Source organism: Lathamus discolor, chromosome 6 (assembly GCF_037157495.1).
Source record: "Lathamus discolor isolate bLatDis1 chromosome 6, bLatDis1.hap1, whole genome shotgun sequence".
Classification (NCBI taxonomy): Eukaryota; Metazoa; Chordata; class Aves; order Psittaciformes; family Psittacidae; genus Lathamus; species Lathamus discolor.
In genome coordinates this window covers 90278681-90295229 of record NC_088889.1, presented here as the reverse complement: position 1 = coordinate 90295229, position 16549 = coordinate 90278681, and the positions used below count along the sequence as shown (strand labels likewise).

The window sequence follows — 16549 nt, the reverse complement described above, 5'->3', positions numbered from 1 at the left end:
AATGTAATTTGGGGTAAATGCACTGTGCAAAACCATGTTCTTAACACTGGTGAGTTCTTGCCTACCTGAGTGGAGCAGACCTGGTGTAGGTGCTTATCAGCAATACTGCACACCGCAAAGATACTTGAGTATTGTTGTATGAGTAGCAACATACCTCAACTAGCACCCAAATAACTGGTGTCTGAGGAGGATCCTTAGGTATAATTAAAATGTCTTCTCTAAAGCAGAGCAAAGAAGTTGAAGTTTTGCTACTAATTTAGCAAACCCTTTAGGGATGTTATTGGGGACCTGTGTAAGGCTGCAGAACTGGGGCCTTCTGCATGTGTCTTGTCTCACTTCCCCAGGGTACAAAAGGCACTGTCAGTACTTAAGTAACTTGCATCACCTTGAAACAGTCACCTCCATCCGTACAGATGTCCCTGGCATGGACAGACAAGCCTCCCAGTAGGCCAGGAGGTCTGTGGTCATTCCAAGTGGAACTAGACGTGGGTTTCTAAGAGGGAAGACACTAATGTATCTGCCAAAGCTTTGAGCCTAAAGCTGATGAATGGCTACTCTACAGCTGGCTTGATTAAATGGCCATTGAAGATAATGTAAACATCAGACTCTTCACTATAGATGGCATTTTCTCTCTCCCGCTTGAACATCCTCACCCAGACCTCATCTCCTTCCTGCAGGTCCAGCATCAGGCTCTGGCTCTGCATGATGCTCCGGTCGCTGGGCTGGGCATAGAGGATGGCCACCTCTTTCTCATTCTTCATCAAGTGCAGGTAGGTCTCCTTGAAGTTCCAGGTGTGGACATTGAGGCTGAAGTAGTAGATTCCTGCCACGTAGCAGAAGAACTTCCCCGAGAACATGTTGAAGTGCTGGTAGAGGTTCACAAACTCGGTGTCAAAAACGACGTGCTGGAAGTAGTCTGAGCTATGAAGGGGTTTTCTCCGACCCACTGAGAACGCAGCATAGAGTTGCTTGCAGGAATGGCCTTGTGGGCCAGGCTGGCCTTTCTGTCCTTTCCTTCCATTAAAGCCACGTAGCCCTCTTTCTCCTTCCTTCCCAACTGCTCCAGGGTACCCTTTTTCTCCCATTTCTCCCTTCTCACCTGCAAGCATGAAGGAAAACCTAGTCAAATACAAGCATGTGAAGTCCAGGTTGCAAATACATCCTGCTGGAGGCAAACAGCAAAGCGGCTTCTAAAACACTTTATCCAGCACAGATATCTGGAAACATTGGTCAGACACCAGCACCTTCCTGATTCTCGAAAGGATAAAAATGCCAGGGGAAGGCTTGGCTCCACTGAGCTTGCGTCAGTGTTCGATAGTGGAACTTCATGCCCTGACCAGATGGGTTACATGAATCCAGTGTTCATGAACCCAGCCGCTTAGTGCAGGGTTTATAGCATGAAGTTATTGATTTTTGAGCTTGGAATTGGGCCTGGTCAAGGTGGTTGGCTTTGTCTGATCTGTGTGTTCCCACTCACAGGATTCCTGGCACATCTCTGGTTTTGTATACTTGATTTTTGTTTGTTTGCCTTGGTGAGACACAAAATATGCAGAGGAAAAAGTGAGTGAGCATCTCTCCTGGTTCCCATCTCTGCTGTTTAGTAATCCCATGATGACCTTTGTAAATGTGTTTTAGTGAGCTGAGCTGCAGTGATTCTGGGTTTTTATTTTTTTGTGGATTAGAACCAATTGCCAACCCTTTCATTTGCACACACTTACAGACTGGATAAATAAAATGGATGAGTTTCTTGGTGTAGGGAGGAGCACAGCATACAAAATGAGGGTGAGCAAGTAAGATACAGGATGTTATCACAGTAGTCAGCTCTACCCACCTTTGAGGATGGTGATGTCTATAGTGGGCTGGACTTTGGGTACCGAATAGGCAGGGTCACTGCTCATCCTAGTGTATCGTGAGGAGATGATGGAGATGGGCTGCTCTGAAGGTCCACAGCATCTCACACATGACAGGCGCCGTGGTTCCTGTCTTGGAAGACCCTTTTCCAGCACAGCACCGACATTCACAATGGACACCAAGAAGAGGAGAAGCACAGGGCTCATCTTCAGCAGAGCCAGCTGGACTAGGCAAAGGAACAGGCATTATTAACACAGTGATTCAAATCAGAACTTCTGGTGGGCCATCTGTTAATGCTATCACAAAGTACAATTCTTCTGATTAATTATTAGCTTATCCTGTAGTGGCACCAGGAGACTCCAGGTAGGAAGGGGGCCCCACTGTGTAGTGTTTACAAGCAATGGAGAAGGTAATCCCTGCCTCCCATTACCTGCAGTTGAAATATCTGGCAAGGGACACCAGGTAAACATAAGGGGAAAACCCAACCACAACCTGCTGATAGCAGAAGCTAAGGCTGAGACGCTTGGAGCTGTCATAGCAAGCTCTGCTCTAGGCATGCTCACTGCCTGGCTGCTGTTGGGCCAGCCCTTGTAAAAGGTTCTGTTGGTTAATACATCACCATCCTGAAAAACTCAATCAGATGCAGGAAATTATCTTTATTTCAATATTGAGCCTAAGCATGTTGGTTTTGTTTGGTCTGGGGGCTCTTTGAGAGAAAACCTGGAGGGAAATGAAATGAAAAGGAATCAAAAGCACTTCTCTTTAGCCTCTCACAGCCTCTCGCTGATAACCTCTTTCCAAGGTGACTTCACCAAGCAGTTTGTGGCTTTGTCATGGTCTTCCCATGAGAATTTGTTTAGTTTTTCCCTTTGTATTATCCAATGAGAAGAATGGAAACCCAAATAGCTGCTGGGTTTTTGGAAACCCAAATAGACACTGGGTTTTGAGATAATTTCACCTGCTACTGATGAGATCCAAAGGCCCTGAATACTGGCCAAAATGAAGAGAAAGGAAATGTTTTGGGTTGTGCAAAGGAGGTGAGTTTGCTCCAGCTCCCCATCAGCCTTCTTCCTAAGGAGGGATTGGAGCAGGAGATTGGCAACTGCCCCCCTCATACCATGTATAATTAGTGTCATTCTACTGATGGCAGTGGTGTTTCATAGGAGATGCATTTTGGACCAGTGCTTTTTTGGGTCTTATCCAAAATCTAATTAGTCAGGTGGACTCTTATTGACCTCAGGCTGGGAACAGCTTTTACAGCTCCTCTTCTACCCACTCTAATTCCTGGAATAGGTGGGGATGGCAGTAGCTAGATGTGACTTCAGAAATAGCTCAGTGAACGCATGGGTCCCATCTTCAGAGGGTGGCAGGGCACCCTGTACCTTGGAGCTCTGCACAGGCTTTGCTGTGTGCAAAATGGACCCGTTGAGTAAATATGAAAAGCAAGTGTCAGTATAAGCAAGGTACTTGAACTGTAGCAGCGTTCTTTGGAGACATTTTCTTCTAGTTCTTACCTGCCCTATAAGACCTGTTATTCACACATTTTATTACTTGGTGTAATCCAGCTCCCTGGAAACCTGATGAATACTCATTAGCAGCAGCATAACTACTTCCCTCCTGACAGCAGTGAAAGTTCTTTCATCAAATCTGTCATAACTTGAAATGATCCTTCTTATTCATAATGGTACCTCATTCTAGGTGCAAGTCTGAGGAGGAATCGGTGTTCCTTTTAGATCAGTGTTTAGGGCCTGAATTTCATTTCTGTTAAGTCCTTTTTAATTTTCGTTCCTTTCTTAAGCCACCTTTGCGCTACCAAACAGGAACAGAAACACAATGTAAGTCTAAATGGAGAGCAGGTCATAAATAACCAGCCTGTATGTGACCAGAACAGAAAGTTCCCATTGCAGAGAGCTTTTGGGGTGCTCATAATGCTTCTGGGGTCTCCTCTGCAGTGAAAGCTTGTGCATATACATAATGGTCTAAAGAAAACCCCAAGTTCACTCAGAGCTCCAGGCAATCAGGGGCAATATATCCTCTTTGGGACTAAAAGCTATTTAATCCTCAGGAGAGTGGGTAGTCAATAACCTGGGGATAAAGTACAGGGCGATTGATTACATTATCAGAACATTAAAACCGGAGGATGTAATTGCCCATAATACCTTCATGAAGGAGAAAGCGCATTCATTAAGAGGGGTATTCATAATGGGCAGAAGGGAGAGGATTCATAAAAATGAAGAAATTACACTTTTATAGGCCATTATTCTCCCTTTGAATGATTTTCCTATTTTTAGAAGAGAACGGGAAGGGGGAGGAAGTCTGGGTGAAAAATCAGTGTCAGATTGTGCGCATTTCGCACTCAGTAATGCAAGTACCCATCGAAGAAATTGTGGCCACTTGCACGATTCATGAAGAGCAATTACTCAAGTTTGGGTAGGAATTGCATTTGGGGGAGGTGGGAAGGGAAGTGATGCAACAATCCAATCGATTCACACCCGTACTGCTTTTTCCTTCAAAAAGGTAGTGAAGTTGGTTCACTAATGCGGCAGAAATGTGGATTTGGTCGCAATATCTGTGGTTTGGTAACACCGTAATGGTATCTGTGAATAAACAAGAGTTTCAGATATGCGGTCTGCTTGTAACAGACAAAGGCCAGGCAGTAAAATAAGAGGTGGAGAGGAAGGAGTCCAAGAGGACTGCAAGAAAGGAAGGATGTATTCAGCAGTATGGGATTATGTTTGAAAGACATCCAGCACAAGCCAGAACATCAGGTGAAGGAGAACCTCAAAGCAGAGAAATCAAATGTGCCAGAGGAAAGGAAACAAACCTGGTAAGGATTTCCTTGTAACAAGATCTTGTCAATGTGGAGAAAAGAATGATTTGAGCCAAATTTCTGAGGAGAAGCAAATATAACTCTAGTGGTGGTGAAGTCAAATCAGGCGCTTTAAAACAGAAGGTACAGAAAGGATGAAGCTCAGAATTTAAGATCCGTAAGGTAAAGCAAGAGGCTGGTTTTAGCCATTTGTGTTTTTCCCTTGAGGATAATTATTGCGATCTTCTCTTGTCAAATGTAGCAATGATGAATTTGACTTCAGCTGCACAGGTTTATCTTTGGGAGACAGCAAATGAGCTGGGCTTTGCTGGGCTATGGCCATGGCTCGTCAGGCACACTCTGGGATGTTGCTTCTGCACATTGTTCAGATCCCCACACCAGAGGGATGTCCATCCTTCTTCCCACCATGATCCAGCATGCTGGTGCCTGAAATTATTCATTAGTACTGCACTGGATGCTCTAAGGTTACAAAACTAAATACATTCCTCTTGGTCAATCCTTCATGACACCTCTCTAGAACTGGATAGGAGCATTCTGAAAGCAACTGGAGGTGTAAATCGTTGTCTTCCATAGAAGGAAGATGTGCAAATCATCAACCTACTTCAATTCAGGAATCTTGGTTTTCCTATTGGATAGGAAAGCCTGGAGCTGATGACAGCCATGCAGACATCCCAATGGCTGGGTGAAAACTGGTCTCCTGTCTTCGGAAACTTTGCAGACTGTGAATGTTTCACTCGAGGGCAAGAAGATGATCTCAATCATTCCTCTCTCAAACCAGCTTTTTCCGTTCAGCTTCTTTAGCTCTGCTGTAGCTTGGGTTCATTTTGAAACAACCGATTGACAATTGATGAGCTTGAAATGCTTCCAAAGCTTGGGGTGATATGTAGAAGCATGTAAAGTGTTTTGATGCTTCTGATGCTTCTTGCAGAATGCTTGTAAAGCAAAATGAGCACACTCACTGGCTGCAATCAGTAGTGTCAAGATACATTACTGTTCCCATAATCTCTGCAAGTGGAACCAAGATGGTACCCAGAAACCAGCCATGGATTTAATCTGATGCTAAGGAAATCTTGCATGTGCTAAATGGGCAAATTGGTCTTTTGGGCAATATTTTGGCAAGCAAAATGAGGATTTATGAATGGTGAAGTGAGGTGCGTAACCCTGATGAAAAGGCAGCCAATTTCAGTGCGTCTAGGTGATGAGGCTGGCTGGTGGTTGTGTTCATTATAACATTGGGATACATGTTGTTGTTGGAGAGGTGTTTAAACATAATGAAAGGCTGCTTTGACTGAAACCACCATTTAGCTAAAGCTTTAAAGCATCTGTTTGCTCTTTCTTTCCCTTTTTTTCCCCGCTTAACATATTACCCAAAGGAGTTGTTCGTTCAGGTATTTGTGTGGCCCAAAACAAGAAGGAAAGGCAAGTGAAAATAGCAGTCTCCTTGCATTAAAGTCAAGCACTCCTGTTTTTCAGACTCCTTTGAAAGGGGCATCTCTGTCTTTGAGTAATACAAATCCCATGTTGGCTGCTGTCTCAAAGTGCTGGTGAGGATGCAGCAGCCAAGCCGGGGACACTGTTGTCTACCATGCTCGATCCAAAGCTCAACAGATAATTAAATACCATGTACTTGCTCTGTGCTGACCTTAAAGTACCATAACTCAAATGTAATCCATCAAGCTTTTTATCTACATATTTTTTCACCTGCTATGAATAACCTGCATCAAAAGTGATGGTTTTCCAGTAATATTTGACATTCCTGATGTCTGCCAGCTAAAAAAGCCAAACTCCTCCCATGCAGGGCTTTAGAGATATCACAACCCTTTGCTGGAGAAGGGAAGAAACCATTAGTTCCAGTTCAGGAGTTAAATGATGTGATTCATTCTTCTTGTGTGTAACTTTTTACAATGTATGTTGCTGACACTATTACAGCTGGAGAAAGCACCTTAATTGAGTTTATTTGGCTCATGATTGTGTCCAGTCTTGTAGCTCAAGGTAGACAGCTTATGTATGAGGTGCATTTGCTCATGCAAAGCTTTTTAATCATTCTGTGTACCTGCAGGATTTTAACACTTTGCTATAAAGTGATTTATCTTGGCAGTAGAAGTGATAAGGAATCCCTATAATATCTGCAAAACCAGCAACTTGCTCCTTGCACAGGGGAAAATAAAGCAAAGCAAGAAGGCGAAGCTGGATCTAAAGGTTTCTGTATGGTGAGCAATGTGGAGTTTACAACCTGAACCTTCATCTTGGTCAAACCTTGTCTGGTCTGTTCCACTGCAAGCAGTCCCTGTGGGATGTATGGGTCACATCCAAGGTACAGACCTACCATAATCTATCCTGCCTGTGTTTTCACTGGCTGCAGTGGAACTGTGTCCTCACCTTGCAGGGATGCTCAAAAAATAAACCCCATTAATAACTGTGCTGAGCTCTCACGCTGCGATATTGAGAGCTCATGAGGCAGAAATTGCTCTTGGATCCCTGAGCTGCACTTTAAACTTCTGCTAACGCTTTCCTTCCTGTTATTCCTAGGGCTTCACTGAGCAAAGCAGTCTATGACTACCCTTGCTTTAAATGCACAGTGCACAAGGCAACACCAGCCACTGTCCGTTCTAATCAGTGATAAATCTGGGCCTGAAAACCCAGGAGGGCAGTCAAGACTAAAACCTTTTTTGCACCTCAGGGATGGAAAACACAGGGATGTGTCAGCCACCTGGGCTTTGTTCCAGCGATGGAGAATGTCCTGGCTTTTTACCTTTTGTCTTCTTTCCAGCCTCATCCTCCTGACTGCTCCACAGCTCCTTGATCACCAGCAGCAGGAAACGAAGCAGCGTTAGCGCTGGGTTTGTCTGGACACAAACTTCCCCTTGGAAGTGACTTGTTTGGGATCTCTCTTAATTTCTTCCCCAGGAGGATCTAAAGTTTCTTTGAGCAATTTATTGTAGAAAGCCCAGAACACTGAAGGAGCCCGTGCATCTTTCCAAGGTAAAGCTGTGGCAGCTCAGGGGTTCCTTTGCCCAGAGGGCAGCTCCTCTCTGACACTATTCCATAGGGATGCTTCACTCGAGCTGAGCATCCGGAGCCTGTCTGCAGCCATGAAGTGACTTCAGGGCTTGCAGACAAGAATATTTGGATGTCAAAAAGCAATGTGGTGTAAGAATTTCCGCTGTCTAGTGGTTTGCAGATGACCGATGTTTAACACCCTCTTGTCCATGATGTTTGTACAAGGGACTGAAGTGATGAAGAGGAGGGATGGAGAGCGCTGCTAGAGCCAGCCCTGGGTTGGTTTGAGCCTTGCCAGATCTGAGCAGGGCAGGAATGGAGGCAAAGCCAGGATCTAGCCATGGAGAGGTCCAGGGTGTGTTGTCTGCATCCATGTTTATAATGGCTCGGGTGAGCACTTGGTCAGTGAGTTTGTAGCTCCATTTCTAATTATGTGGTTTGTTTTTTGTTTTCTGGTCCTTTTTTAGCGTGAGCCTATTTCCAATGTAGGTGAATTGCCCTAAATTCCTCTGTCCCTATGAGCAGCAGTGCCTCATGTGGTTATCAAGTGCTGTCTCCAGCTGAGATTTCACTGATCAGGTGCGGGAAGAGATAAGCATTCCAAGCAAACATCCCTTCCTATTACTGGCATTGACCTGGGGGGTTGTATGGATTTAACACAGTCCCCTGCAGACCCTGTGGGAGGAGAGCCTGTTCCTCTTTGGAAACAGGCACAGGCACTTGGTACCTGCATCTTTGCATAGTACTGCCTTTCCTGGTCTGTCACAGGGGTTATTATCATGCTTAGAGCAAGGATGCTTGCTGGTTCCAAAGCAAACAGCTCTTCTCTCTCCTCCTTATCCCTGCCTGCAATTCCAATGCCAGGAACATGCTCGCAATGTCCTGGAAATGGCCCTGCTCTGGGCTGGGCGGCTCCTTGGAAGCAATCCCATCTCTGTGGCAAGCGCAGGCTGTGATTCAGCCCAGCGCTGCTGAGGCATAAAGCAAGTTACAGTAAGTCATTCCCAGGGCAGCCTCTCTGATAGAGCAGATCACTTCGATCAAATGGATGGCTCCCAGCCCTCCTCACCCTTCCCAGAGGAAGAGCCGCTTTCTTCTGCAGCTTGCTGCTTGACTCACTCACTCGGGGAACCTGGATTCCTGTGTGCTGAAATAAGGCAGCAGAGGCACTCCTGCAGCGGGTCCTGTCCCAGCTGGATGGATGGGAGCCCCAGGATATGGGTGCTGGCAGCATCAGGATCATCCCATCCTGGCATCACTGCAAACCACACAAGCAGCACGCTGCAAGTGGCTGCAGCTCCCTGATGAGGGTGGAGAAAGAGAATGCCCTCAAAGTCTCCCTGTCTGTGGAAGATGCCAGGAATTGGCACTTTCCTGCCCTGGGCTCCTGCAGCAGAACAGGCACCATCCCCATCCCACTGCTCAGCCAGAGCTACAAGCAAAATTGGACTAGGAGAAAGCACTCCAGAACGATGCTATGAGTGGTTAACGGAACAAGGAATGTCAGTAGGAACAAATTAAAGCCAGCTCAGTGATAACCTGGCCTTGCACTTTGCCTGCTGCAGGGAAGCAGAAAAAGCAAGACAAAGCAGAACACCTCTTTCTGCGACTCACCCGAGCAACCTGCTTCTGCAGTTGGGAACACTTTATTCCCTATAGCAATAGTATTTTCTCCCTCCAACTTATTCAGACCCATTTAACTTACCTTGTAACTCAGAACCCCCGTCTCTTACTTTCCTTGCTGTTGCTTAGCAGGATGCATAATATGAAAGCTGCTGTTCATTCAGGTTCTTGACTTCCCAGTAGCGGCTGCAGCTTCCTAGCTGGAGTCCAAATGAAACACTGAAAGTCAGTCCTGCTCCTTACGAAGCCCAGCAGCTGGGTTGTTTGTCAAAGCAGGGTTTTTTCTCTTGTTCCTTTGCTTGCATCAACTCGTGCTGGGCTCCTGTGCTTTTGTCCTGCTATAGTTTCCTGAGGACTCCCAGCCAGTCTGTCACGTTGCACGGTGCCTCTCACAGGGATGGAAACGAAGACCAAAAAAATCTGTGAATAAAGAAGTATGTATCGAGAAAAGCACAGCCCCAAAACCACATCCAGTGTTCCAGCCAAGAAGGAAAGTGCTGGGATCACATGGAAATCATTCTGCTTTGGGTGATTTCAGCATCTTTTCAGGCAGGAGAAAAGAGAAACAAAAATACCAACCCCACAGTAAAACCACTGGCTTTTGTGCGTGAGGTGTAACGGTGGCAAAAGCCCCTTGAAGAGGCACAGTGATGGAAACTGCTCCTGCAGTGGTGCAGGCAAAGGTGGAAGTGAGGATGGCACAAGTCCCTGGCTTGGGGCACAGTAGCACTGCATCAGTGATGGATGATTTCAGTGGCTGCGCTTCCTTAGCTGACATTGTACACTTGGTTATTTCCAGCCCTTGGAAAAAAGGCATTGGTGGCTTTATCTAAAACCAGGGTTGGGTTTTTTCTTGTTGTTGGTGGTTTTAGTGGGGTTTTTATTCCTTTTTTTCTGTTTTGCAAAGCTTCCCATTAACTGTAAAAGAGGAATTTAACAGAAATGGGTACTCCACTCAGCGTGAGCTCCAGCATCATCCCCGCACTAAGACTGAAAGCGAAAAGCACTGCTTTGGTTGTCCTAAGAACATCAGGAGGGGAAAGGTGTGATTTCTCCTCTTGCAGTGCCCTTCCCCGTTTCAGGTCACAGCTTAGTGCATTGAATACTTCTCCCTTGCAGTCCTTGTGTGCTGCCCTGCCTTGACACTTCCACACTCCACCAGTCCATGGGGACACAGTGGTGCTGCCTGGGTCAGGTTTTTGGAAGCAGTCTCTGCCTTACTTAGGGAGTGATGATGTGAGAGTGCCTTGGGGACCTCTGCTTTATCAGAGCTCCTTCAAACCCTCCCTTTCCTTCTTGACCCAGCCAGGCAGGGGATATCTCAGCTAAGGTCTTCCCTATCTCTGTCCCAGCTCCTAAATGCTCCACTCTGCTTTATCCACTGCCCAGGAGTCATCTGTCCTCCATAGCTCAGAGCAGGGAGATGGCTGTCATGGTGGGAAAGGGGTTTTGTGCGTATAAAATCAGAATCAAAACAACTTTTAAAGCCGTATGTGACCTGGGTTAGTTAAGGGAGAACTCAAATGGCTTGTGGATGACTTATGTTGGGAATGGTCTTATATTGGTGGTATTTAACAAAACTAGGAGGTGATTAAACAGACTGCAGCATGATGGTGTTGTATTTTAATTCAAGAATCTGCCTCCAGAGAGGTGAGAGGGAATAAGGCCTATTGAGTAGCAGGGGAAGGTTTACATGATGCTGGGAGGCTCAGTTAGCAAGGCAAAGCAAGGAGGTTTGCTGCTGTCCTGGCATGAACCCGAGCAGCATCCAACTCTCCATGAGTCATCCTCTGGCACTGGGCTCCTTCAGACCAGGCTTCCTGGAGCACCCCCCATCCTTATCCCTGTCCCCATCCCCTCTGGCCATAGCAGTGGTCCCCAGCCCCACGTGGATGAGCAGGAGCAGACTGCATCAAGGCAGATGCTGCCTGGAAAAGGGCACATGAAGCCCCGTGCAGCAGGGGGTGAAATGCAGCTGCAGCCTTCCCAAAGCTGCCAGGAAAAGTAAAACCTTACTCACCCTCTTTTTGGAGGGACCTCAAACAGACTCTAAGAAAAGAAATTACTTTGCCTCACAAATGCCAGCCAAAAGCCTTTCCTGTCATCTTCTCTGCTCTGGATTAAACACCAAATTTGTGTGATCTTTTCTCATCTAGCATGTTTCCCTGCTATCCTAGCATGTATTCCAGGTATCCAGGTATGCTTTCCTCTCGGCACTGATTAGCACCTTCCATGGGAGGGAGAGGTTCTTCCATGTCCCCTGCATCGGTGCCTCCAAATCCAATGCTACATTCACTTACTCGGTCCCACAAACCATTGAGTCCACAAGCAGATGTTCTGCATTAAGGGGCAGTAGAGGCACCACATAGGTGACACTGATGCCTCTTCGGGATTGGGGTCTATGTGCCTCCCAGAGCAGAGCCAGCAGCGTTTGGAGGTTTTCCTTCCTTCCTTTCCTATCCAGCAAACATTTGTAATTAGAAAGCAATTAAAATAACCTGCTCTAGTGGAAGGTGTCCCTGCTCGTGGCAGGGGGATTGGGACTGGATGAGCTTTAAGGTCCTTTCCAATCCAAACCGGTCTGCGCTTCTACGATCTGTTAGCTCGGCCGAGACACAGGAGCTGCTTTGCGTCAAGTGCGTCCTTGCAACGAGAACCAATGCAAACAAAAGCAAATGCCAAAGCACTTAAAGCAGAGGGACGGCGCCCTGGAGATTGGAGTTTGGATCCTGGCTCTGCTGCCGATGCTGTGGGGTTTTGGGAAAGCTCCCTTCCATCCTCCGGGGGCTGGATTGTCTCTTCTATTCTTCATCACCTATTTTTAGACTTAAAGCTCTTCAAGGCAAAAAAAAAATGTGTAATGGGAGTGCAACCAGGCAAGAGCTCTGCTTTCACAGGAGGGTGTGAGGCCACCACAGAGAGCGTGTTTGCATGGATGTAAAAATAGTTTATAGATGTAACTCAATAAAAAGAACGTTTGGGGCTCCACAAATGATTTTGGCTGGTCAAAACCTGCCCCAAAAAAGGCTATATGAGAGAGTGTTATTTTTACTCTGAAACTTAGGACAGAGGGGAAATGTTGTGTTAACCAGTGCCTGGCATCAGAGCCTGTGTCTGCGGATGAAACAGGTTTTCTGCCTCTTAAAACAACAGCCTCCTTTCTCAAGATGATCCACACTGAGCCCGTCTGCCTCCTCTCTGCTAGAAATGCAAGAAGACGTTAAACGGCATTTGACTCTGGGGTATAACGTTTACCTGGAAAATGGGCATACCTATGGTAAACTGAAGGGACATGAACGGCCATCTGGCAAAGCCATGGTTTTCTCCGCAGCCTTGGTGTGCTAAAACTGATCTGGACTGCAGGGAATTGAATGCTTCTTTCTAATCCATTAGTTGATGCAGTGCCTTGGTTTTTAGGAGAGTGCTGGCTTCGTGCTGCAGGAAGAGGAGCTTCGCCTGTTTGGGAGCATGTACTTGAGGATGAGCGTTTATGGCTTGAAAAGGACACCCAGAGGCACACACTTACACGAGCTCCTGCTCCAGGTAGCCTGTATTAGTGACCCTCTGCTGAACCGGGGCTGTGGGTCAGCTGCGGTGTGCCAGGATGCTGGAAATGCATTGCCAACGTATTTCCCTGCATGGTCAAGCCACAGTCACAGCTCTGCTTGTGTAAAAAGGTGTTGAGAACATCTTGGTCAGTGTCCACAGGCACGTGCATCCTTTCTTCTTAAGTGAAGGCATATCTTTTAACTTTCAAACACATTCTATATAATGGCTGAAGTTATTTGAGTTGTAACCAGCTCTTTAACTGAAAAGGCATGTTTTATATGGACTTTTCCATCAGGCTGAGCTCTGTGAAAGTGATGTGAGTTTGCTGTCTCCTCCCGCTCAAGGCTGGGGCTCTGTGCCGTGACATCTGCACCACGTGGCAGAGACTCACACAGATGATTCCTATAGAAATACCAAGCTATCCTCCTGGCTTCCTGCTGGGATGTCATTTTGGACCACAGCAGCCCCCCCTCGCATGCACACAATGCAGCCAGAGCTCTGTGGTGGTTTGCTGACAGCCCCGACGATGTGCAGGGGTATGTGCAGGGATGCAATTGATGCAGCGGCTGTGCTGAACTCCAAATCCAAGTGGAAAAAGTGAGGAGCAGCTCTCTCTGCACTGCTGTATCAGCCAGGCAGCCCAGAAGAGCTTTCAAAGCCTCTAATATAATAACCCCCAACTGATGATATAGTTTAATGCAATGAAGCACATGTATATATATGTTGGTGTGTGAGTACGCGGTGCTTTCAAGCGGCCGATTGCACAAAGCCAAAAATAATCATGAGTTAATTGGAATCTACACAGCAGCGTGTGAATGGTAATTGGGAACTAGTTAAGAATAATTAACTAAATAGCATGAAAGCTGTGATTTCACATCAGAGGGAGAAAACGTTTATGGCTAAAGCCTGGCTCTGAGGGGGCTGAGAGCTTTCTGGATGAGAAGGAATGTTGCATATAATAGGTAATGAGAAGTGGGTGTCTTTCTCCAGGAGCCTTCCAGAGCTGCTCAGCAGCATTAGCAGAGGGGAAAAGAGACAACCTGGATAAATACAGGTTAATCAGTCTCACAGTGAACCTGTCAAAGTGACAGAATCACTGATGATCTCTAATGAAGAGTTAATGGAGGGTAATTGTGGCCAATGCCAATCAGCCAGCACTGGTGGGGAACAGATCCGATAGTTCTAATTTCTATTATGCATCACAAGTGTATCTGATGCAGGTACACAGACATTGGCAAAACACTGGTCAAAACCTTTTAATTGAATAAAGGAAGTGAGACTAATTCAGGCTGGCATGGAAAGGTGCGAGAGCACATGTGCAGTGGTGGATTGGGAATGGTCTCTCCTGATGTCTGGGATAACCGCTCACAGTGCATGGTCGTGATGATCAGCTTCATTGGGAGCCTGCTGAATAACTGAGTGGCGCGCCTAAAACTGGCTATACCTGCCCTGAGCTGCAACACTGATTCACCAGTGCATTTCACCTACAAGCTGTCAACCTTTAGGTATTTAAGGCCCTGTTCTGAAATCTAAATTTGGAACTCCTGAAACGTTTGAATCTTGGTTTTGAGTTAAGCGTTTGTTAACTGGAAATGGGAGTTCACAGTGGTCATCAATAGCATATCTGTCTCTACTTGTATCCACCTTACCTTTGCAGAAAAAGCAGCTTTGTTTTGCTGAATAGCCTCTTAGGCAGGACTTGGAGCACGAATTCACTTTAGACCCTGGGTTTAGGGTGATGAGCACTAGCTAATCTGACAGTGCTTTAAGCATGTGTTGGGAATGCTGCCTGAGCCCTTTGCGGGAGAGGTTTGTAGCCATCCTCATAGCTTCTGTCTGATGGTGGGAAGAGTGGTTGCTCAGTTCTGTGGTGCACATCGTGGAGGTTTCATACTGTGTAGCATAAAAACTGGCTTGCCTTTGTTTGTGTACCCCCCCATTACTTAGAGTAGCGTTAGGCAACAGGCACTGTTCCTGTCTTTAGGCTCTCCAGCATCTCACAGTAAGACCAGAGCATCTCGCTAGCTGGTACCCTGCTTCCTATAAAATGGGAAGAGGTAAATTAAACCAGGTACCTAATTCACCTAATGGTATTTCATGCCCACAAAGCTCAAATCCCATTCCTCAGCTGTCTGGGACTCTGATACAGGGATACATGAGTGGCTGGACATTGCTTCTTAACTGACAGGGTGTTTTTGTTGTTGCTAGCGATTAGGTGACAGCATGGCCAATATCAGAGGATTCTCAGCACAGGATCTAGTGCTTCCGTACTGGGAGAGCTTCTGCTCTTTCTGAACTGATCACCCCCTTATCCACATTACATATGTAATAGTGGAAACTGGAGGAGCAAATTAAATGTGCAGTGGGAGATGTGCTCTTTAGAAATCCAAGCCGGTGACAGACTGAAATCAAAGCAGCTAAACCCAGGAAGAAGTCCTTGGCACAGCGCTGGTGCTCAGCGTTCACACAGGTTTATCACACCGGCTGTATTTGAACAGAAACCAAAAGGAGCTGAGAAGGAAAACACTTCTCCTCGTTGTTTTGTTTCCAAGACAAAAGTGAGGTTTGAGATTTTTCACTTTCATCTCCTTTCCAGTTTTTAGATGACTTGTAATTAGGTGTTGCCAAGCAAGTAGACGGTGCTCTACCTTGTTGTAAATGACTTGGAAGTTTTCTTCAAACCCTTGGTTGGGCTCACCTGGTATGCCATTCATCACACTGCTGTTCCGCATTCCAGCAACTGGGCTCATCTAATTTGCTAGGCTGACTGAAATAGCTTTATCATGCCTGCTTATAAGGAAGTAATGATGGGTAGAGCCCCGTAGCACATAATAATTGCTATTTTCTGCAGAAAGATGCATGTTCTCAGAATAATCTTACAAAAGTTAAAACTCATTGAGAGTCAGATGGGCTGTGGACAACAGAGTGAAAGTGATGGAGGGTAGTTTTCTTCCCAGATTCTTGTCTCAAATCTCTAGTTTTCAGCTATAAAATGGTATTTGCTGGTTGCAAAATGTCCCTACATCTACATCCCCAGCAACTGTTTCAGCATATTCTAGATTTAAGCCTCTAAAACGCTTATCCCCTTTAAAAATGTTGCTCTGAAACCTGCGTTTCACCTAAGACTTTTCTGTTGGAAAAGGAAACTGAAGGTAGATTGCGATGATTTATCACAGGGGAGGTAAATGCAAGGGATGGCTCCGTTTAAGCCCTTCTGTCTGAGGACACATTACCCGACCAGCTTACCCCAACCCCACTGATCCTGGCAGCGCATTGACATGTGTCAGTCACCCCAGTGCTATCAATACACTGACATCTGGGCTTAGAGCCTTGCACAGAGGTGCTCGGGCTGCATTTGCCTGAGGGCTCCACACCACATCTCACCTCTCCCTCCTCTCCACTCCCCTGGCTAAGCCGGGGCATCTCAGGCTTCAGAGCTCTGGCAGCGTTTCTGCTCTTGGCTCCTCTTGCAATCTCCTATTAAACACTGTCCAGCTCAGGCTTCACACTTATTTCCTGCACTGTGGCAGGCTGCAGTGAAGCTATCGGTGAATTCCGATTCCTTGGCAGCAGTTGCAGAAGCAACGTGGAAGAGTTGGCTGAGATAGCTGTAAACTAAATCTGTTCCCCCCATTCTGCTGAGGATTAGTCTTAATTCCTTAACCTGAGGCTGTTTTCTGGAGTCACAGATTTTAG

General features: G+C 46.3%; 2 protein-coding genes across 6 annotated transcripts in view; one reads left to right on the top strand and one right to left on the bottom strand.

Annotated features, from left to right (window-relative positions):
* The window catches only part of SSTR5 (somatostatin receptor 5), a 46823-nt gene extending 33031 nt beyond the window's left edge, over positions 1 to 13792 (top strand). For 4 of the 5 annotated variants that reach the window (XR_010613788.1, XR_010613787.1, XR_010613785.1 and 1 more), the window contains 3 exons: positions 678 to 770; positions 10212 to 10347; positions 11908 to 13792. The gene's annotated coding sequence lies outside the window, so the exon portion shown is untranslated. Of the gene's footprint in view, positions 1 to 677; positions 1213 to 10211; positions 10348 to 11907 lie in introns of those variants that run through there. The other variant, XR_010613789.1, reaches the window with a different exon arrangement.
* C1QTNF8 (C1q and TNF related 8) lies at positions 186 to 9663 on the bottom strand. Its single transcript, XM_065684772.1, has 3 exons — positions 9387 to 9663; positions 1832 to 2077; positions 186 to 1099 (listed from the first exon to the last, which is right to left on the bottom strand). The coding sequence occupies exons 2-3, from the start codon at positions 2055 to 2057 to the stop codon at positions 552 to 554; spliced, it is 774 nt and encodes a 257-aa protein (XP_065540844.1). The 5' UTR covers positions 2058 to 2077; positions 9387 to 9663; the 3' UTR covers positions 186 to 551.
* Positions 13793 to 16549: the final 2757 nt, after the last annotated feature.

Bases quoted from the DNA above. Each gene is read 5' to 3' on its own strand.
- C1QTNF8 (XM_065684772.1), bottom strand. From the start codon at position 2,057: ATGAGCCCTGTGCTTCTCCTCTTCTTGGTGTCCATTGTGAATGTCGGT. The intron at 1,100-1,831 runs GTGGGTAGAGCT...TCATGCTTGCAG, and splicing joins AGACATCACCATCCTCAAAG to GTGAGAAGGGAGAAATGGGA.